This window comes from Mytilus edulis, chromosome 2, assembly GCF_963676685.1.
Source record: "Mytilus edulis chromosome 2, xbMytEdul2.2, whole genome shotgun sequence".
Taxonomy (NCBI): Eukaryota; Metazoa; Mollusca; class Bivalvia; order Mytilida; family Mytilidae; genus Mytilus; species Mytilus edulis.
The window spans coordinates 106,927,661-106,952,236 of NC_092345.1; the positions used below are offsets into that span (position 1 = coordinate 106,927,661).

The 24,576-nt window shown below is 32.5% G+C and overlaps 1 protein-coding gene across 30 annotated transcripts in view; it reads left to right on the plus strand.

The window, feature by feature from the left end:
- The first annotated feature begins 11,979 nt into the window (after positions 1-11,979).
- The window catches only part of LOC139513861 (tyrosine-protein phosphatase non-receptor type 4-like), an 87,498-nt gene continuing 74,901 nt past the window's right edge, over positions 11,980-24,576 (plus strand). For 12 of the 30 annotated variants that reach the window (XM_071302730.1, XM_071302737.1, XM_071302740.1 and 9 more), the window contains exon 1: positions 11,986-12,148. Coding sequence is in view for 16 of the 30 variants with exons in the window: in XM_071302717.1 (XP_071158818.1) it covers positions 20,826-20,940 (115 nt within the window). In the remaining 14 variants the exon portion in view is untranslated. Of the gene's footprint in view, positions 12,149-19,505; positions 20,941-21,681; positions 22,363-24,576 lie in introns of those variants that run through there. The other 18 variants (XM_071302717.1, XM_071302718.1, XM_071302722.1 and 15 more) reach the window with 7 other exon arrangements.

Genomic DNA, 24,576 nt, shown 5'->3' on the forward strand with positions numbered 1-24,576 from the left:
GATTTTCTTTTTGCCTTATAAAATAAGGAGATGGGGTAAGAATGCCAATGATACAAACGTACACCAGAAACCAAAAATGATAAAGCAACAATTCCTATATATACATGTAGGTTGCCATATGACATTCAAACTGAGCAAAACACATAGTGAATCATTGATCTAGTCTTGCACACACCAGTTTGACATTATATGTCCTTTTCAGGCGTAAATGAGCCAATCAAACGGAAGCATTTATCGTATCACTGTTTGTACAATGTATTACACTGTAGTTTTCAGTATTTTAGATCTAGTACCATGACCGTGGTCCAAAATTTGACATGGTTGAAAATTCAAAACAACATGATTGTTGACTGTAAAAAGTATTTCACAAAAAATATACTATAATACTGAAGACTGTCAGATTGGCTTCACAAGAAATAACAATATTATAGATGACTACATACAGGGCCCTCATTTGGTACCAGATATGTCATCTGGTGAAACAGTTGGGGACATCACCTAATTGAACTTTCACTGGAACTTTTGATGTCCTTTGGTATGTTTTTGTGTGTAGGGTTTTGTAGAGTGTCGTGTGTCTTTTCTTATTTCTTTTGGTCATGTTGCTGTCTGTCGTTCATCCTTTGTGGTTTTGATTGTCACTTTGGTATGATCTCTCTTGTTTAACTGCCATTTGACATTAACTTTTTCTTAAACAATTTTTTTCTGAAACTGCTCATTAGATTGAAATCAAATTGTGCATGCCTTATATGTGTATGTCAATTTATGAGGTACACAGGTTTCGAGTGTAAAATGCAAAAAGGATCAGCAAGACAAGATGTATCTATGTTACATTGACCAATGAACTATGAGAATGAGTTCAAGGTCCGATGAACCTTGCCAGACAGACATGTACACCTAACAATCTTTCAATGCACCATATGTTGACCTAATGCTTAAAGTATCTGTGAAACTGAGAAAACCATGAAAACTTTACATTTGGTGTACCAATATTGAAAAAAAATGTATGCAAGATAAGCCCTACCAAACGAATATGTACACCTAACAATCATTCCATAAACCAAATATAGTTGACACACTGCTTAAAGTATCTGATTAACTGACAAAACCATGAAATCAACATTTACTAAAGAACTATGAAAAATGATGTCACGACTAGGCAGACATGTAACCTTACAATGATTCCATATATCAATTATAGTGACCATATTTCTCAGAGCATCTGACCACATAGACAAAACCACAAAATCTTACAATGTCCAATGAACCATGAAATAAAGGTCAAGATCATATGAAAACTGCCAGACGGACATATGCATATCTAACAAAAAAAAATTTTGGACCTTTTTTGGCTTAAAAACATAAAATAATAGAGAATTGCACTAATGTAACGGTTCCTGACTTGGAGCATGTATATTTTATAGTTAAAGTGTCAGGGTGTGACATTTTTTATGCCGAGTTTTCTTCATTAATTGTCTATGGTATATTAAAATGATTGGATGGATCTTAACAGCAGTAGACCAATAACGAGAAATTCTAAACTCAAGGGTATAAGGAGTAACTTAACATTTCAATACCTAGGCCAGGATTTTATGAACGAGAGGCGTGATTACGGTTGAGGGTCCATGGGGTAGCTGAGAAGCTCCTGAATTTCAACAATTTAGCATCTCTGTATCTGTATCTGTGTAAGGAATTCCCTCCTTCAAAGGAGCACTTCTTTTCAGAATCGGTTTAAAAGTTCACAATATATATATTTACAGGACTATATTTACAGGGGTCTTTGGTAAACAAAAAAGTAAAAATCTACGCCCGTGGGGTGAATGCTGGCTACATTCAATGGCCCTTTCGTTTGTTTGACGGTAGAGCTTTCAAAAGTTCATTCCTTTTGGTATGTAACGCATAGCACAGTTTTCTATTTATATACTCCACTTTGAAGCAGTTGTCCATGCATTTGCATCTACAGCCACATGCGCATAATAATCTACTTGGGTCTAAAATAAGCTGTTTATTTATTACTAAGCTGGTTAGGTTAAAGCATTTATCACAGTTTTTAATGCTACGAAGAAAGCAGTCTAATTCATACAAGTATGGTATACGAATATTATTCAGAGGTTTACAATCTAGAATAAAATGTTCAACAGTTTCTGAATTTTCGTTGCAGAGAAGACAAGTTGGATCTATTGAATTCTGGTTAAATGCAGCCTTATTGCTTTGCAGGTAATAAGTTCCTGTTAATAGCTTTAATTTTGGTTGTAGGCGGCTAATATCTTGTGCAGAGGTACCAACACTTGCCAGACATGGATGAATATTGTACCATAGAATATTATTTGCAGATAAATTGCGAAGAGAGCTGAATAATGATACTTTTGTCCTGAGTTGTTCGTACCAAACGTTGTCCACTGCCTTCTTAACAATTGCTTTCCATCTGTATCTACTGACCGGGTTCTGTATCAGTTCATGAGCTGATTGTAGGTTATATTGTGCAAGTAAGCAACGTATTTTAGAAAACCAGTTTTTGGAGTTAAATCCGGATATCGAGAGTTGTCTTTCTGCCAGATCTTTTTCAACGGATGATTCCATACCACAAATCTTGTTGTATATGTTTAAGGCTGCTTTGTGTATAATGCCTTGGAGTGGTATAACTCCTGCTATAGTATAAATTGCTGCGTCCGCCGTGTTGTTGGGGAGCGACAAGATCTGTTTAATTGATTTTCGATAGAATACTTCTAGTGGCTCTAATTGTTTATTGTCTGGAAGAAGAATGTCAATTCCATAGATAAGAACGGGAAGAACATAAACGTTGAAAATGTGAAGACATGTTATTGGATTTAGCCCATTCTTTCCATGCAGACCAGCCCCCATCAGGCTATACATAGTTCGTCTTGCCTTTGAGATGTTTTCGTCAACATGGATGCTGATAGTTTTTTTTAAATCAGAGCTGTGTTTTATGCCAATATGCACAGCTGAATCTGGCTCATTCATTTCTATGTTATTAATTTTGAAGCTGAAGCCTGTATCTTTTGAAGGTGGTTCATGTTTTAATACAACACTTTTTGTTGGTTGGAGTGAGTATTTCTCTTGCTTGCTGTAATTCTCAACCGTACTTATCATTGATTGGAGTTCATTAGGAGAATTGGCAATGAGAGCAACATCATCTGCGCAAGTTGGGGATCCACAGTATATATTTCCGATGTAGGTGCCAAGGCCACTGTTTTCTAATTGGTCCAATACATCATTGATGTAAACTTTGTACAGTTCGGTGCTTAATATGCCGCCTTGTCTTACTCCTTGTTGTACAGGAAATGGTTTTGACATTAGACCGTTCCATTTTATAGAGGTTGTGGCGTATGTACTCAGTTGGCGGATAAGTAGCCAGAGGGTCCCACCGACTCCTGATAGAAAGAGTTTACGGTGTAAGCTGTTAAGATTGACAACATCAAATGCAGATTTGGCGTCTAGCAGAGCTACAAAAACAGGAATCTTTTGGTCCATTGATTCTGCTATGGATTCTAGGAGTATGAGTGCGCTATATAAAGGCGATACCCCAGGAGTGAAACCTCTTTGTAATCGGTTTTGGAGAATATCGATGATGTCTCTTAGTAGTTTCCTCAGTAGTATTTCAACGATTTTCCCGATAATTGGGAGTACAGTGATTCCTCTATAATTTTTTGCCTCATTTGGTAGTCCTTTGTTTTTGAATATTGGTGTTAAGATTCCATGTTTTATGCAGTCTGGTATGGTTGCAGAGGAGCAGATGTTGTTGATTATAGATGTTATTGCCTGCAGTAATGTGTCTCCACCATATTTGACATGTTCTGCTGTAATACCGTATATATCAGGTGCCTTGTTGGTATTCAGTTGGTTTATGGCTTTGTCAATTTCTTCAGCTGTGAAAGTTAATGGTACAGCATTTTGTTTGCAGATTTCTTCAATAATGTCTATATCAAATTCTTTGTTGGCATGATCCGAGTTTGTGGTATTTGACTCAGGTGTTGCGAGCTTGCTGAAATGCTCGTTCCAACCTTGAAGTATTTCTTCCCGAGAAGAATAGGTTTTGTCTTCTACAGTCAGATCTGATATGGAAGATTTTTTGGTTTTCCTTTGTGCATTTACAAGTCTATGGAATATTTTGCTATCTCTTTGCTTAGCGTTCATGATCTTCTGTAGCGATTCATCTCGTTGCCGCGCAATTTCTTGTCTCCGTGCTTTGCGCAGTTGCTTTTTAGTTTTTTTCCTTTCTTGCATAGTTTCGCCAGCTGTTGGTTTTCCTTCTAATTTCCATTTATCAAGTGATGATTTATTCATTTTCAGTGATTGCTCAATTTCATCATTCCAGATATGTCTGTTTCGTTGGGTTGATATTTTAGATGATGGTACTATATTTTTTTGAGCTGTAACTATGGTTTCCATAAGTCTTGTTATTGCAGTTGAATCATTCAAGTAGTCAATGGGATTTTCTTGAAGGCATTTTGTTAAACTATCTTGGTATTGTTGTAAATCTATCTTATCCCATTTGATTTTATTTGACACTACTGGTTGGTCTTGTTTTTTCTTGCTAACAATCTCGGTTTCAATTTCCGTTAAAAGAGGATAGTGGTCAGAGGTGTTGTTTGACAACATATCCAGTCTAATGGTGTTGTAAACTTTATCGGCTAGACTGTCGTGTACAAAGATATAGTCAATTGTTGATGTTTCATTGCCATTTGGATGAATGAATGTTAATGGGGTTGCTTTAAACAATAGCTTCTTAGAACTTATGAAGTCTTCGAGTTCCTTTAACCGTGCTGATTTAATAGATGTTTTCATCAGATCACAGTTCCAGTCTCCACATAGGACAGGTGTACATGTGTCGGAGTATTTGAGAATTATCTCGTGGAGCTGGTCAAGACATTCTTTGAACTGTTCGTTTGCCTGTTTTGACCCTCTACATGGCATATAAGCACAGATTAACAGAATTGGCTTTGGTTTTACATTTATCTTTATACATATAATTCTCTCTGAGCCATCATTAATTTTTTCTACAAGATGATCGAGATGCTGTTTCCAAAGTATAGCTACTCCACCATATCCTCTAGGTTTTTGAGTTGGAGGTATAGGGTTGTTTTCGTCAACTGACTTGCATGTCCAAGATGTTTTGTTAAAGAGTTCTCCTATATTGTCCTGTTCAAACTTGAATAGCCAATGTTCCTGAATACATATAAAATCGGTAAAATCTAAAATGTCTTTTATGCAAGATTGGGAGTTATATACATTTTTACAGTCATTGGCCTAAAAAGCTTATCAAATCCTGTTTACACACTTACTCAGAAGAGATATAGCGATACTGCTGTCAGGTCGTTTAAAATGATATTGAGTCTTTGCATCGGGATTAAACACATTTATTCTAAAAGCAGTCGCATGTTCATGTCGTATATTTATGTATCTGTCTTTAAACAATTTTCAATTGAGAAGTGCCATAGAATCAGAGACAGGTATAACACTTTATATTTAGAAAGAGACCAAAGGTTTTGTAAGAAATTTACTCTAAATCTGTTTGAAGATGAACAACATTTTTTACTAGTTGTCCAGAAGATGAACAACATTTTTACTAGTTGTCCAGCATACAAAAAAAAAGATATTTTTCAAGGAGATAGACTGTATTCGTCCTAATTGAGGCAAAATTTGTTTGGTTATTTACTAATGAAAATTTGTCTGTACTTAAATATTTATGGAGCTATATTATTACATGTCTAGATGTTAGACGAAATGTTAATTAGTATTATATAATAACAGTGGTAATTATCCTGCCTGGAATTAAATGTTTGTGATTTTTTTTTTTATAGAATGAAGATAATACCATCTGTCGGAACTCAGTTTTTAATGTTTCATTTCAATGTATAAAAAAAAATTCTGTTACAAATCATGATGTATTGTTTTACGTGTATACATGTTATGCTGCCCATCAACGGTCCTTGCTTGGAATAATAAATATCATTATTCTTATTCTTATATTTTATGATGGTATAATAATTAACCCTTAACGGGTTTTGTGCTTGATTTTCATATGATTTTCTCATAAGATGACATAATCTTTCAATCAGTTTACAGTTGAGGTCTGAGGCTTTGACAAATTCCCTGCTTCCTTCTCAATAATACTATAAGTCGACTGCTAGATTTCTTTTTTCTGTCACACGTGGTGTTGTTTCGTTTCTGTCTTATTTGATTTAAACCCACTTCTCTTATTTGCATCGTTTTAATGTTGTTCTTTTTCACCACAGTGTTCATTTCAGCCTGACTCACATAAACACGATAATAATTTCTATATGAATAATAAAATCTAAAAAGAAAATGAATAAAAAATCCATTGAATTTTAGGTTTAACGGAGTGTTCATGTGCTTCAATAATGCCATGATTTGAACTGAAGAGGAAAGCTATAATAATGACCATAATGATAAGGATAATAGTTGTCTTCCCAGAAATAGGTGTCTATAAATATAATGTGATATGAGTGACAATGTAACAACTTAGCTCCAAGTCACAATTTGTAAAAAGAAAAATATTAAAGGTCAATCAAAGTACTGCCTTCTACGGGAAGCCTTGGCTCACACCGAAAAGCAAGCCACCGGATGACAATATACACCAAAAAAACAACGGTTTTATCTATATGCAAAAAAAACAACCAAGAAACTAAAAACTCTTATGAAACCACATCGACAAACGACCATCACTGAACAACATATTCCTCACTTAGGACAGGTGCAAAAAAAGGCGCCAACCTTCGCCCTAATATGATACATTATTATCTATTTATTCGATTGGATTGAAGTATTAACAAAAACAAGTAAACATACACTTAAAGAATAAAATTAACCTATGACACAATATAAATACAGTATGTAAGATAATCATGTCAAAAGATAACTATACCCTGAAACAAAATGGCGTTAAATAAATTAACGTTCACAAGTAAGTCTAAATATATATAAACTATATATGAACATTGTCGGAAAATATAAAATTTATTTGTATGAGCTTTAGAAACATGTCGAAAAGCGAGGCTTGTCGATTTTTCTTCTGATTCCTCGTGAGTACACTGAATATTGTCCGACGATGTAAATATATTGTTTTTATCCTGAATTTACACCCAACACATAGTTTCTAAAGTCTAAGCCATTGTCTTTAATTTATAAAAGAAATCGACATAGTATATACGGCGAACTCGAGGAGACCCCTAAAATGAACTGTTTAGCAAAAGGAGTATCAATATATACCATTTGCTCAACATGGGAGCGGGGTAGCAAGTAACAGATCTAATGTATCCCATTGGTGGCCTTCGGCTGTTGTTTGCTCTTTGGTCGGGTTGTTGTCTCTTTGACATATTCACCATTTCTATTCTCAATTTTATCATAACTTTCAAAAATGAAACTTATATTTTCTTATTCAGACATATATACAAAAGGTATAACTATACTGATCACTTAAATTACTAAAAACTACATTTCTAAACAATTCTAAATCTTACATTCATGCATGATGAAGTGAAATTAATCTTCAATTACACCCATGCAAAGTGGGGAGATATATTGGCTAATACTATAGTAGTTGGGTTCTAGAGAATTTCATAAATTTAATGAAAATACAAACCTGATTTGTTTAGTTGAAGATTTTAATGCTCGAACGTGAAATTTCAGAGATTATATAGAAATAATGATACAGAAGATTATTTTGTCAATAATGTTATAGATACCACAGAACTTACTGATATTAAAATTTTAGATGAATTGTGTATTCCAAAACATAGAAATAGTCCTGATTTAGTTGTCAATAATTTTGGGAGAAAACTTGTAGATTTTTGTAAAAATAATAATGCATTTATATACAATGGCAGAATTGGAAATGACAAAGCTGGGAAATCAACCAGCAAAAACTTGAGTGTAGTAGATTATGCCTTGAGCACGGCTCATTTATTGGAATTTGTAAAACATTTTGAAGTACTAGAATTTAGCAAACTGTACTCGGATATTCATTCGCCACTCTCACTTGTTTTAGGAGAGATTAGGCCTGAATCTATACATCAAAACGAATGTGATAGAAACATTCCAGTAAGAATTAAACCATTGAAATTTGAGAAATCATTGGATTTTAAAAATAATATTGATCTTTCACGAGTTGAAGCAGTTCTAGAAAATCATTTTAGACATTTTGAATACAAATACGACGGATGTTCAGAAAGACAGCGTGAATCAAGTTGTACAAGAAATTTCTAATATACTTTTAGAATCTGCAAAAAATTCTCTTGGTTTAACTTTTGGAAAGCAAAATTCTGAAAATTCTAAAAAGCAACCAAACAAGTTATGGTTTAATTCTGACTGTTATAAAGCTAGAAAAGAGCTTAGGAGAGCTAAGCGGCTATATAAACATTATGGTTCAAATGTATTTAAACATTTAAAATGTCTAAATTGTATTATAAAAGTATTATGGATGAAAATATAATTAAATTTAATCGTGATATGCGTAAAAAGATGAAATATATGAGGGTAAAAAATTCGAAAGAATTTTGTAAAATCCTTAATCAAGATAGAAAAAGAGAGAAATCACAAATTTTCTCTGGAAATTGGATAGTATGATAGATAGTTATGTTCAATTATTTAACTTAGTTTTTTAATTCAGGTATTTGGCCTGAAGCATGGCTTATAGGTCACATGATACCAGTATACAAAAACAAAGGAGACAAGATGAATCCTGAAAATTATAGACCTATTACATTGTTATCTTGTTTAGGAAAAGTTTTTATATCCATTTTGAATGATAGACTAGATATTTTTATAGAAGAATATAAATTATTACACGAAAACCAAGCTGGTTTCAGGCATGGTTACCCAACAAATGATCACATATTTGCATCATTGTATGCATTATTTGAATTACTCTCTCTCAGAAAGAAAAAGCTGCACTGTGCATTTGTCAATTTCGAAAAAGCATTTGACTTTGTTCACCGTAACTCATTATTTTTTAAGCTTGTTCATACAAATATTACTGGCAAATTTTTAATAAGAATTATACAAAATATGTATGAAAATGTAAAGTCATGTATTGAACATAACAATGAAACTTCGGAGATCTTTTTCTCTGAAATTGGAGTAAGACAGGGTAAGTAAGTAAGTAAGTAATTTTTATTGGTTTAAAATCCAAAATTACAGGATTGATACCAAGACAATACAAATTTGTTATACACAAAAATACAAACATATATATATCATAGCAATTTCATAAACATTATATGAGGAGGTGGTACCACAAAGTTATTTAGTGCTTAATAAAGCATTTCTAGAAATGTACATGTCGCTTATAAATTTAACAATAATTCTAATTATATCAGTCTCAACACACGTATATAAAAATTTAAATCTTGCTTCATTAGTCATATTTAAAAAAAGAGGGAACTATTTCACTAATTTTGGAAAACAGTTGGTCTCTAATTATATTTAGTTTTGTACATTTTAAAGTGAAATGAAATTCATCTTCAACTTCTAAGAAGCACAAAGGACAAATTCTTTCTTCTACAGGGGTTTTAGTGTGACGCCCTTGTTCAATTCTAAGAACACTGTTACTAATACGAATTTTAGCAAAATGCCCTATTACTTTTCTGTCTATATTTAACAATAAATAGTTTTCCAATTTATAATTTTCTTTAAGCTGTCTATATGTTCTCAGCTTATTACCATGTACTGATTTATTATCACAAAATATATTTTCTTTCCAATAATTAAGATATCTATCATTAAGTTTGGTATGAATTGCATATAATAAACGTCTTTTTGAAATAGTATCATGATTTTTCCAAACATGTGAAAAATTTAATGTAGCAAGTAACTGTTCAATCTTTTTTGCAAATCCATTGGTTAATTGCAGGTTGGAACAATATACATCTTTTAGTAAACAATTGTTATCAGATTTGATCACATGCAACCAGAAGCCAATTGACAGTTTTAAAGCTTCTATAAAAACTGGATACATACCAAGTTCAGCTAGTACTGCTAAATTGACAGCTGATTTATTTACTCCAATAAAGTTTTTGCAAATTTAATTTGGACTTTAATGGTAGCCAATGACCAATATTTTGACTCTAGATTTGTAATATCTTTTATCATATACAGAGACCAAACTTCACTACAGTAAAGAAGTATAGGTTTAACACAAGCATCAAAAAGCTTTAAGTGAGGTAATACATTGATATCTTCAGAAAATAACAGTTTTCTAATACAAAATATAGCTTTTGAGGCTTTTTTTACAAAGAATTCTCACTGCTTCTGTAAAACTACCAGATGGTTTAAACAGTATACCCAAATATTTATATTCTGTACAGTGTTCCAAAATATTATCACTAAAAACAAACTTGTCTTTTGTAAGTTTTTTACCTGATTTGTTAAAAATCATAACTTTGGTTTTGTCAAGATTTACTGTTAAATCCCAACTAGTGCAATATAAACTAAGCTTGTCAAGGCATTTTTGTAAGCCATTAGCCGATTCAGAAATAAGGACTAAATCATCAGCGTATAACAGACATGATATATCATTATCATTTAACTTGGGTGGTTCACATGTTGAGTCAAAAATAGATGGTAAATCATTAATATATAAAGAAAATAATGTAGGGCTTAAAATACACCCTTGTTTTACCCCAACTGAGGAATTAAAAAAATCAGTGATACCTTCCGAGATCTTTACCGAGTACAAAACCTCTTTATACATATCTTTCATTATACTAAAAAAGGGACCATCTATGTTGTAATAAGACAATTTGTAAAAGAGGGCATCTCTGTTAATAGTATCAAATGCCTTCCTGAAATCAATGAAACAGGCATATATCTTTTTTTTTTTTTTTTTTTTTTTTTTTTTTGTTGTTTTTTTTTATGATTCAAATGCTTTATCAATTATAGACAGGGAGAACATTTATCGCCTGTATTATTTTCACTATATTTAAATGATTTGCAATCATATTTAGAAACAAAAGATATTAAAGGTTTAGAATCTATCAGCAAAGATGCTGAAAATGAACTTTTAAAAAAAATATTTTTGCTTTTATATGCAGATGACACCATTTTTTTGGCAGAATCGGTTGAAGATGTACAACTCATGCTTGATAATTTTTCACAATATTGTCAATGTCTCATGTGGAAACTTAAAGTAAATGTAGAGAAAACTAAAGTTTTAGTTTTTTCAAAAGGCAGGATGTCAAAACACACAAAATTTTATTTGAATAATAATGAGCTTGAAATAGTTAAAGATTATAAATATCTTGGTATATTCTTTTGTAAAAGTTGATCATTCTTGTCTACAAGAAAGTATCTAAAGGAACAGGCAACTAAAGCTATGTTTGGATTATTGAAGAAATGTAGAAGAAATAACTTATCTATTGAATGTCAAATTTATTTGTTTAAAAAATTAGTAGAACCTGTAATATTATATGGATCAGAAATTTGGGGTTTTGAAAATTTAGATGTTCTTGAAAGTATACAGTTGCGATTTTGTAAAATTATATTTCACTTGAAGCAATCTACACCCATCTTTACTGATTGTATATGGCGAGCTAGGAATATTTCCTATATCGATACAAATAAAGATACGTATGATAAATTTCTGGTGTAGGCTTGTTAGAGGAAATGAAACAAAATTTTCATCCTTATTATATAAATTGTTACATGTTTACTAAACAGATTATGGTTATGAATCTAAGTGGTTAAAGTTTATAAAGAATATTTTAGATGATTGTGGTATGTCAAATGTTTGGCAAAACCCAACTGTTTTTTCGTCATTATGGATTTCAAAGTGTATTGAACAATTTATACAATTTTGGTAGTCAGAAATGTTCAATTCTCCTAAGGCATTGTGCTATAGATTATTTAAAATTATTTGCTTAAAAAAGCTATAACAGGGTCTCACGCGTAAAATGCAAATTATTTAAATTAACGGCAGGTGCGCGTGCCATCTGGCGGTACGACAATTCCAAATTGGTCACGTGACTTTGTTATTCATCCGCCATTTTGATTTTAATCCTGAGAAAAACGAAATGATTTGTTGACAAATTTTAATGCGACAATATCTCAACCAATGGACTGGGTAACATTAATTTGACTTGTTGATCTGAAGCAGCAAGTCAAACTTCGCATGGTAAGTGCAGTGCAGGCATCAGAAATTCCCCTGAAATGATGTCATCTTTACCTGGAAGACCGACTTCCGTTCTAACTTGCAGATACACCTTTATGAAAAACAACAATTATTTAACTTGAAATTAATAAAATAGTTATTTATGAATGTCCTTAATACGTTTCCAATGTGAATTTAGTCATACCCCATCAATTAATTGGTGTTGAACCAGTCAAAAAAGCCTCCGAAATATGAAAATTCCACTGAGGCACACCTGTGAAAAGCATGGAATGTTTGTGGTGTTCACCTACAACTAGTACAGATAATCGTCTGCAGAGGGTATTTTCCAGTTTGTTTTTTATAAATCCACTTGATAAACAAGTGTTTAAACATAATGGCATGACAATGGAATAGGTTTGGGGCCACTATGACACATGCAATCATTGCTACATGCACGACAAAAGTTTCCAAATTCCAGCATCCAGAAGTGATTACAGGAAATACTCATTTTTCCAGAGAATGATCAAGGATTGGAACACTCTCCCTCCTGGGGTAGAATCAGCACCGTCAGTCAAGGCCTTTAAAGCCTCGCTGACAAAGCTGAACTAAACTATCAAATTGGGGGTGGGGGAGGGGGTCTGTATGAGCACCTAAGTCATGGCATAATAATCAGCTTGTTGATTGTGGCCATTATCAGGCAGAAGCAGAAATGTACATGTACCTAAAATGCCAAGGAAACAAGCCTCAGTTATCACCGATATTTAGTCATTGTGTAGAATAGTAAGGACTTATTGTTTTTTTTGGGGGGGATTCCACACTTATTGGGTTCAGCAACTGACTTATCGCGTTGTGATTCAATATAGCATGACACACAATAAGGCACATAGATGACTAAGAAGTCATAAGTGTTTGTGTTTATATGATTATTGAAGGCACCAATGATCTAAGATTGCAATGCCGAAAAAGGTCTGTTACCATTCTTAGTATATATATAAAAAAGAAGATGTGGTATGATTGCCAATGAGACAACTCTCCACAAGTAACCAAAATGACACAGAATTTAACAATCATAGGTCACCGTACAGCCTTCAACAATGTGCAAAGCCCATACAGCATAGTGAGCTATAGAAAGCCCTGAAATGACAAATTACACTGTTAGTGGTACAAAACAGTGTAGATAAACTGCAAAAGTTCACACAATTTGTTTTCTTTTTCTTTTGTAAGCAGATAAAATTAAAAGAGTTGTTCACATTTGCTTCTGAATACACACTTATACTCCTTTAAAATTTTTCATCAAAATGGATTTAAACAAGAGCTTCAATCAAAATCTGATCTGATTTATTCTTTCATATACATGTATATAATATTATAAAAGGGACATTAGAGCCCTCATTTGCTAGATATTCAGGAAACACATGGTTCAATCTGAAAGGATAAATGTCTCATTTATGACCTGCAACTGAAAGTTAGTAGGCATATTTGTTTGCCCCTGTCTAACTGTCTGTCCTTCCTCTGTCCCATTATGGGAATATAGTTAATATCTGACCTGACCTTTGTTCTCCAACTTTATACTAATATTGCTATTTAAAATGCCAATCTTATTGAGGGCAGCTCTATTTGGATTCAGAGGGATCAAGGGGCCACCCCCTTAGGGTGGGAAATTTGGTTGATTATATAGGGAATCATTGAAGCATGTCTGGAGCTGGACCCCCTCTTGTAAAAATTTCTGGATTTGCCACTGGAGGGTCTTTTAAAAAGGTGACCATCTATTAGTATTGTGTAATTTGCTGTGCTGACCCTTCCAAGCCTGTTCTGAAATATATGTAAATCATTCATCATGATTCCCAAAGTGTGGAAGCTTTCAAAACATATATACAAAACTGTACATTTTAATTGAAATATCTGTTATTCAGTGTAGCACCATCTGACATACTCAGGTTTATGTACACTTACTAAACTACCATGGGATTTTCATCTCTAGTAACTGAAAGTTGTTAATAAAGTGTGACATGATCATGATAAAGGTTTATGTACACTTACAATGGATTCAACATACATCATCACACATGCACTTACAACTAGTACTACATATGGGTTATCAGTGTAACTAAGTTAGTATCAAATAAGTTCAGATTTCAAATGCAGTTACCTCCCCTATACTGCCAACATCTTTACAAATATGACATTACATTTACATGTATTCATATTATTTTATTTATATATATTTAGAATGTTCCATGAAAATTGACACTCATTTGTACAATACCAAGAACTTAGGAGACCACCAGCTTATATAAAAAATGTTGTCATTATATAACAGAGCTCAATGTGGGAAGTTTACTCCTTTATAGCAATATCAGAAATAAATTACCTTCCCTAGACTGCCAACATTTATATCTGATATTACAGATTCATACCACAGAGCTTACTGCAGGAATTCGAATGATTTATTCTCTTAGAGCAGTATTACAAATAGAGTAATCTCCCCTTGACTGCCAATGGTCTGACATATCTGGTCAAACCAACAACAAGCAGCTACAGGCTCGCCCAATCAAAATACAATTACTATTCTGGCCAACTTTTGAAGGTAATTACAGTTACCTACATATAAAACAATTGTACAGATTGATGATCTGTGTTAGTGACATCATTCTGGCACAAATCTCTATTATAAAGATAACATTTACAGAAACCATGTCAGTTTAGTCTGGAGTCCTAATGAGTACAATGATTGGTTGTTGTATTGTAGGATTCTCATCAGCCATTAGTTTTACATCATGTTATTTGTGGTTCCTTTGCAGGTCACATGGGAGGGATTATGTGAATTGATTGGTTGTTGTATTGTAGGATTCTCATCAGCCATTAGTTTTATATCATGTTATTTGTGGTAGCTTTGCAGGTCACATGGGAGGGATTATGTGAATTGATTGGTTGTTGTATTGTAGGATTCTCATCAGCCATTAGTTTTACATCATGTTATTTGTGGTTCCTTTGCAGGTCACATGGGAGGGATTATGTGAATTGATTGGTTGTTGTATTGGAAAATTCTTTCAGCCATTAGTTTTATATCATGTTATTTGTGGTAGCTTTGCAGGTCACATGGGAGGGATTATGTGAATTGATTGGTTGTTGTATTGTAGGATTCTCATCAGCCATTAGTTTTACATCATGTTATTTGTGGTTCCTTTGCAGGTCACATGGGAGGGATTATGTTGTATTGTAGGAATGTCATCAGCCATTAGTTTTACATCATGTTATTTGTGGTAGCTTTGCAGGTCACATGGGAGGGATTATGTTGTATTGTAGGAATGTCATCAGCCATTAGTTTTACATCATGTTATTTGTGGTTCCTTTGCAGGTCACATGGGAGGGATTATGTGAATTGAATATTCTAAGTCCAAATTTTTTGCACACAAAATATTAGAAATTTATGTTTTGTGTATTCTTTTGACATTTACAGATTGTCAGTAATTTATATACAGTATATATAAACATTCCATATTTAGTAATTGAATTTAGACCAAAGTGTTACATTGTACTTTACATTAAGCTTTTTGCAGCTATTAGTAAACTGATGTTACTACAATGGAATGTAGCTGGAAAATATTAATTAAATCAGACTAAAAACTAATGTTTTAGTTAAATTCAGGTAATGTAATCAAGAATTAAAAGATTCCTAAAACTATATTTAATCCCATGAAAAGTAATAATGTAAATTAGAAACATTGATAAGTTTTTGAGGTCAGTTTGCCTATAATTTTTCTCAGAGTGCCATTATGAATGTATTTTATTTCTGCAAGCACTTTTTTTTTTACATGCAATTAGATTGAATAATTATGTGAATTATTGCAAGCCTATATATTTGGCATCAGATCTGGGAATTTCTTTTATTGTTGAAAAATGCAAATTCAAACCACTTTTGTCCCCTAACTCTGTTGATACAGTACTAGTGAATTAATTTAATAATTCATTCTACACTCTTCATATTTTATGGAAATTATTTTGGGTATCTTAATTTATGTGAATAAGAATGATTAACTAATTCTAAGAAACTCAAACACAAAAAATGGTTTAACTGATTTTTAAGCTGACTTCATGGGCCATATCTTTCTATTATATTTGAGAGATATTTTAGCCAATACTGGACTTCTTGTTTCTCTGTGCTCATGTCTAGACAAAAATCAATAGATTTAACCACTTAAGGCAGGCTGCAATGCAAGATACTGCCATCTTTTGAACGTTTTAATTATGAGAATTGACTGAGCACAGATTACCATTGATTTCTGGTGTTGATAATTGCAGATGAATGCACCATACTGATGCACCATTCTGATGCATATTATCTGTAGAATGATGTAACACATTGTTTATAATGGGTGGGAATACACATTGTAAAAGATAATTGTCTCTTATCCTTGTGTCTGTTTTATTGTAAAACATGTTTCAAACTTGATGTATCTCATATTAAAGACACAATTAGATACTTGACAGTGACTGGGTCCCTGCACCAGATGTTTGCCCAATTCTCTCACAAGCTGTGTGCATTCTGCCTTCACTAGATACTGTGTAATTTACTCTTGCCCTTTTCTTTCTTTTTGTACTTAACAAAATATCTTCATCTTTCTCCTGAGCTGTTTAACATATGCTCCACCATGTGTTTGCCAAGTTCTACCCAGTAAGTTTGTTACTTCACCAGATTTTTTCCATTACTCTACTGAAATCTAACACTTCACCAAATGTATTTCTCTACTGAAATATTACACTTCATCAGGTATTTGCCCATATTCCTACTGAAATTTCACTAGATGTTAATGCATTTCTTGCTGGAAACTACACCAGATATTTTTGCCCCATTGAAAAATTGACACTTCACCAAAGGTTTGGCCATTTATGATGAAATTTGTCACTTCATCATATGTTTGCCTATTTTCATAGATCAAGACCAGAAGATCCCTCTATCACATTTACTTTAATCTGATGGTGCTAAGCAGGTCTGAATTGCTGGACATTCTGGATTTTGTCTTCAAGCTTAAGACTATAACAGTTTACTTTGACAATTGTGACTTGGATGCAGAGATGCTTAATTGGCACTTATACCACATCTTCTTATATCTATAGATAAGAGATGTCAACTATTGTTTATACATTTTAGTGTCCTTTAGAACTATGGAGGGTATATTTTAAGCAGTATTGAAGGCTGATGTTTGAATTGTTTCTTGTAAGAGTCCCTATAAAGCTTGACAACTTAGTTCTTCATCTAGATTTATGTCAGCTTTTACAAAGATGAATTTCAAACTATTTGGGTCAAGCCTGAAATATCAGAAGCAAAAATGATGCAATGTTTTATGTAATGAGAAATTTCCAATTGATTTTTCAGCTGCATTATATAATCCAATGAAACATTGCATGTTGTGGGCGGTAGATATTGTAATCAATCTGTTTGCTTCATGTGTTCAGTAAGCCAAACAGTTGTGTTTTCTGATGAATATACACAAGTGTGCTAATTTCAAATTACATCCTGAGATTGAATAAATTTTGAAATAGCAACTTGACGTCCAAATTAAGAGCTCAGCCAAAAAGCTATGTTTAAATGAAGCTTTTGGAAGGAATATTTACACTGCTTGCTAATTAAAGAACTAAAGTAAAGATTTACATATATATTTACAACTTACAAAATATCTCCCCTTTGAAGGAGGGATAATACATACTTTTAGTAAGTGCAGATACTGTGTCAGCAAGTTTTTTTTTTGTCATATCATATGACTCGTATATAAATTGTTTGATCACATTTTCCTGGATCAGTGAGTCAGTGGCTGCTTGAAAAAAAATGTTTCTTTTATTGTCATCAAAATACTTAATTATTATTTATTATATTACTTATGAGTAATATGATAACAATATTTGAGATACATGTATGCAAAGTCTACATGTCTGTCAGACAGAGTTCACCTGACCTCAGACCTCGACCTCGATCAGTGATTATAAGGTTAAGTTTTTTGTGGTCTAGTCTGTATCTCAGATACTTTAAGTGATATGTATCTATATTTGGTGTATGGAATTAGATATAAAAGAAAAGGTCAATTACATGTATATTTAGTATACGGAATGATTGTAAGGTATACATGTCTGTCTGGCAGGGTTCATATTACCTTGACCTCATTTTCATGGTTCAATTGTCAATGAAGCACATTTTTGTGGTTTTGTCAGTTTATCAAACTATACTATAATAAATAGACCACATGTATTTTGTGTATGGAGTGCATGTAAGGTGTATATGTGTGTCTGGCATTGTTCATATAACCTTGACCTCATTTTCATGGTTCTTTGATTAATGTTAAGTTTTTGGGGTATTACTATACCCCTTTGTTATATATTATAAGCTAAAGGCCCACTGGTGTATAAAAGGATTGTATGGTGTATGTCTGTCTGGCATTGTTTATCTGTCCAAAACCTCTTTTTATGGACTATTTATTATGTTAAGTGTATGTGACTCTTGTAGTATAATGCCTTCATATTACAGACTTTCTTAAATTCAATTATGATAAGTAAAACAGGCGAGACCTTTCGGCGTGTGTCCTCTTGTCTTTTTGTTGGATGCACAAGTATTTCTTTTGGGATTTCTTCCAATTCTAAATTATCTTGAATAGAGAGTAATAGTTTGAATAATTAAGTAGGAACACAGCTAAATGATGGAAATATAAGCAACATATGATAGAACCCCAGTCTAATTAACATTATAAATAGTTATAGCTTTTACTTACATGTTCAAAGATAAGCAGCCAAATTCTACTGATGTGGAAATAATTTTGGCAAGTTTTCTATATTTTTTTTACAAGAAATAATATATTTGACGAATGATGAACAGTTAGGTACATTTGACGTGAAGTGTTGTATCTCAACATGTGGTATAACTATTACAAGGGTTGATAACTAGATCTCTAACATGTGAATGGAAAGTAATTTCTGGGAGTTAATCCATTGATAATTTGGGAATTTAATCAAGTTGAAGGCACTTTTGTTTTGTGCAGACAGTATGATATATAAGGAATACGTAACAAAGGAGGTTCATACCTGTAGCAGGTTTACTCCCCAGCATATAACATTGAGAAAGTGTGCTGAGAACTTGCCAGGATTCACTTGAAATTCTTCTTTAAAATAGATGTAGTACCTCTGTCTTGATATATATATGTGATTCAATGGATCTTTTGACTTTATTTTTTCTAATTTATTTCAGTACCAGTTTTAATGGATTAACGAGTGATCCTAGTGAGAAATAACAACAAATCATGAATGATATCTTATTCATATTTCTTACATTATCTGGATAATTCCAAACCTGATAAATATGATAACTTGTTATATACAGTGATTGTAAATCTACAGTGCTTATAATGACACCCAGTGATTAACTTACAAAAGTACATTGTACCATCTCTACTTAAAAGGTCAAGGTTAAACAGAGAGAGAAAAGTTTCACTGGAAAGTGAATTTCTGAATGAAGGAATTGTTTTGTGTTACATTTAAAAAACAAAAATCCAAAGTTGGAAGAAAATGCAAATTTACTAACTAATTTCCTGATATCTTTTATGAAGGATATTTGAGTTTAGGATATAAAGTGAAAGGAAGAACTTTTTTTGATAATTTTTATTATTGGAGTGTTTTTTTAAAGACTGCCTAATGGAGATGTGATATTTATAAATAGTTTATAATAACACGCTGGACCTGGTTATTACCCCGGGGACTGGACCACACCATCTGTCCAATGTTTAGAATTAATTAAGTGTCTTATTATCAAACTTATTTCGGATATTGATTCTGAATTTCCTCAACATCAAAATAAGGACTCTCTCAAAGTTTGATATAATTGAATGTTAATACGAATTTATGAAAACTTTGTATTTACAGATTTGACTTGGATTTTATTTCATTATTGGATATATGTGTTCAAGATTCTGGGGAAACAAGATTTATACTGCAAAGTCATCAAGTTTAAAAAAGAAATGAGTTTTATCATTAATTGTATATTCAGATGTATAATTTGTTAACACTCAAAAGTTTGACATATAAACTACTTTTGTTCCAAGACTTGATTTGTTGTACAAGTACTATATATAATAACTAAATATCTAAAAATTGTTAATTGCGATGAAACATTTATAAATAAATAATGAGGGAAAAAGATAAGGGTCATCGTTAAATTCAAATTAGAATATAAAGGAAATGTGCAAATTGAAATTAGTGTTGATAGTATAGAAAAAACCCACTTCTGGACCAATTTTAACGGAATTGAACAAGTGTTGAGGACGAACCAATGAATGACAGGAAAGAGGTTGTGTGAATTAAGGGAAGAATTTTTTATTATTTAATTGATGTCAGTGGTGGAAAACTGTGTAAAAATGAATGGAAGAAATAATTATCATTAAGAATTATCATAGATCTTTGATTATCTTGTGTTGAATTATCTGTCACAAGTCTGTGATTTATCAAAGGAAGCACCTGTAGTTTGAAGTGTCCAGCTATTTCCTGTCTATTCTTAGACAGCTGTTGTCATCAGGGATATAATATTGTCCAATCACAATATGCAAAAACATACAGAAAATTACATATTTTGGGAGTAATACTGACTTTTTTCAATGTCATGGAATACTATTAAACACCCTGAAGTATTTAAAGAAAGAGAAAAAATATAAACATTGACAAAATGGAAAGTAGAAGAAATATTAAAAAGATGTGGGAACAATTTTCCTCAGAATTAGGGACCAGAATAGATCGTTGGAGGAAAACTGTTTCACAGCTGGGTCATAATGAAATGTCAGGTTTGTATATGTGCATTATGTTTGAAATAAACTAAGAATAATGTAAATAGAATTAGTGTTTTGTTTTGGTCTAAAAAAAATAATTTACCTAACTGAGATTGAAATTTCACCTGCCTGATAGGCAGATTTTTCCAGGCATCATGGCTAATTGTTATCAATCATTTTGCACATTATTTCAAAAGTACTTGATAGTTTTTTTCAAGCTCAGAATATAGGACTCATTTCCATTTATAAATAAGAGATAGCCAACAGTGATTGAATTAATGTCTATAACATACTTCATGTACAAATCATGTGTATTATATCATTTAGTTTCTAGAAATGCAAAGCTTTTATCAGTATGTTGCACTTTTAAAAAAATCCTAACAAGTATACATTTCAAATAACATACAATGTTGTTTCATATCAACATGCAAAACATGTAAAATGATGTATAATTTAGTTAAATGAACAGTTTGTGTGTTGCTAACAAAATATTAAAGACAATTGTTTATGTCCATTTCTTTACTGCATATGATCATTTGTAAATAATATTCAGACAGAAACAGTAATAATACACCAATGCTGCCTTGAACGTATCTGTAGTTCAACCGTATTGACACGGAGATTTGTAAAGAAATCCTTTAAATGTGTGATATTGTTACACACTGCTTGCCCAGACAATCCAATATTCTCTGCCTTCTAACCAATTTCAGATATAGATTTTTCTTGTGTTATTTATATCCCATGTGCATACACTGCATTTAGAGCAAAAATTGTAATTTTCCTTAATTTTCTAAGCTGATTAAGTGATTCACTTTTGCCTGTGTATGAAGATCCTTCTAAATGTCTCGATAATTACTTGACTGAAAATATTGACATCTTGGCCTTATAAGTCCTCCCCCACTTATAAGAATTAGACTCATCCAATCAGTGTTATGGACAAGTACATTATTTTCTTTGAGGGATGTGTGGTAACATTTTGATGCTGCTGCTGCTGAGCAAATAATAGGTTGTGTGCTATAGCTTTTGGAACTTGACATAGATGTAGCAAAGATTGCATTAATGCAATTATATAGATTTAAACATTGTATTGTATTTAATTAGAATGGAAATTTAATGAAAGATTATAAATAATTGTGCAATGAAGCAGATAAACTGTGCAATGCTTGGAACATCTGATGGAGACATTTTATAAATAGATTTTACCGATTTCTGTTGGTCATCCATGGAAGCATGCAGATGACAGTAAACATGTAACAGTAATTAGATAAGGAATGAGGATTAATGAGCCGTGATATTTTGATTTATTGTGTGGAAATGATGTTCCCAGGTTTTAAAGATGACATAGATAAGTGTATTAGGTAGATCTGACAAAAATGTTAACAGAGGCTAACATAGATATTGAGCCTGGAGTCAATGGGGAAGAGAATGATGGACCAGGTATGTCTTATTGAGGGGGGCAGGGTATACTCAATGTAGATACTGAGCCTGGGGTTTGTGGAAAAGAGCATATAGAATGTCTCAATGGCAGGGGCCTTCTCAATGTAGATATTGAGCCGGGAGTTACAGGGGAAGAGCATATAGAATGTCGTAAAGAAAGGGGCAGACTCTATTTAAAAACTTGAGCTTTGGGTTTGTAGGGAAGAGCATATAGAATGTCGTACTGACCAGGGTCTACTCAATGTCAATATTGAGCCTTGTCCAATCGAGCAATATATAGCATATAGAAAGTCATATTAACTTAATGACAGGGGGGCTTTTCCATGTAGATATTGGGTCTAAATATTTTAGGTGAGAGCATTTAGATATCTTGATGAAAGGGGGCCTTATAAATATAGATATTGAGCATGGGGTTTGTTTGGGAAGAGCATAGATAATGTCTTTAATAATGGCAAGGGGCTTTCATAAAATAAATATAGAGCTTGAATTTATTAAGGATACAATAAAAGATTTCTCTACATGAGGGGGGGGGGGGGGGCTTACTCTATACATACAATGATATTGAGTCTGTAGTTTGTGGCTAAGAATGAAGTAGATCTGAAAAGTTTTAATGTAAGGAAGGGTGTAACTCTCACTGTATATATTGACAATGATTGAATGTTTAAGTTATTGGGGATGCAAATGAAGATGTATATGTGTCCAAATGAAACATTCAAGGGTCCTCACTCCAAGTATTTATTGAGCAAATAGACTTTAAGGGAAGTATGTTATTGGTCTCCATGAAAGGTGCCTACTAAATGTAGATATTGTATGCTGTATAAGGATGGGAAGAGAATTAAGGTGATCATATGTCATGATTAGAGAAAATCTTACAAATTAGGGATGAAAGGGTGCACATGATAAATGGAAGATAAATGTGTTTTCATCATAAAAGGTGGAGAAATGTAAAATGATAATATAACCATTTTGATATGTTAAAAAGGGTTAAACATATTCCAATAGAATATTCCATAGAAAATTATCTGGAAATTTTTTGTTTGTTAAATTCATGTATGCAAGCTGAAAGAGATGCTAAACATCATGACTTGAAGATAACTGAATATGTACTTATAAATGTATACGGACAAAAGACATGATAATACAACTGCTAACATTATTTCCCAAAGTTAAGGGAAGAAAAATTCTGACGATGAATTGTAAATTCACTGTTATTGTACATGTATGGTAATTTGGGAAATGGGTAGAAATTCATTGGTATAGGATGTAAACATGTTTCTATGAGGATGTCATTAATCAGGATAGGTTAGTCATTATATTGTTATTATAATCTGCATTTATAATATTACTAAATTATATAAATCATTATTCTCAGAATATATAATGATTATTACATGTCTATATTAAACATGGTGAATAAAAGACTGTCTTTTGGTTAATTTTGCCGACATCTATCTCCTTTTAATCCAAAAGGGTTGTGGACACATTGATAGGAGCCAGCTGAAACTTAAGCACTGGATTTTCTCTCTGTTGAAGACCCATTGGTGGCCTTGGCCTGCTTTCTGATCTTTGGTCAGGTGGATTGTTGTCTCTTTGACACATTTCCTTTTTTAATTCTCAATTTTATAAGAGGTTGATCTTGTTGAAAAGCACTGAAGAAGATACTATGAATTTGAGTGATTACAACTGTTCTGTAATTTCTACTGGAAAAAAAACTTTTAATTAACATCAGTGATCAGTATTTATAAATAACATGTGTAAGACATCTGGTAACGAAGTAAACCAAACCTTTTAACCTCAGATCTTTCTCTTGTCTTATAGATAAATCTAGAGGAAATCGTAATTATACGAGCATGCTTATGACATTCAGTTTTCTAATTAGTTAATGGAAAGACTTAAGCTTTGATCGAAAATTAGGATTATGTTATACCTAAAAGACAGTGTTCTTATAATATTATGATTAACTTCAACAAGAGACTACTTGGCATTAAGAACATCAGTTACATGTATGAAATGAAACATTTAATAAACTTATTGGTTAATGGGTGAAGAATTGAGAAAATAACATGGAGATCTTAAAAAACAAAAACCTCACTACATATTTTTATGCTAGTTGCATTTGGACCCTTTTTAAGTAGTATTTTTTTTTATTTCAGTCAGAGCTCCCCTTACAAGGATCCCTTTGTACACATTTGTGTAATGAAAAGGATCCTTTTA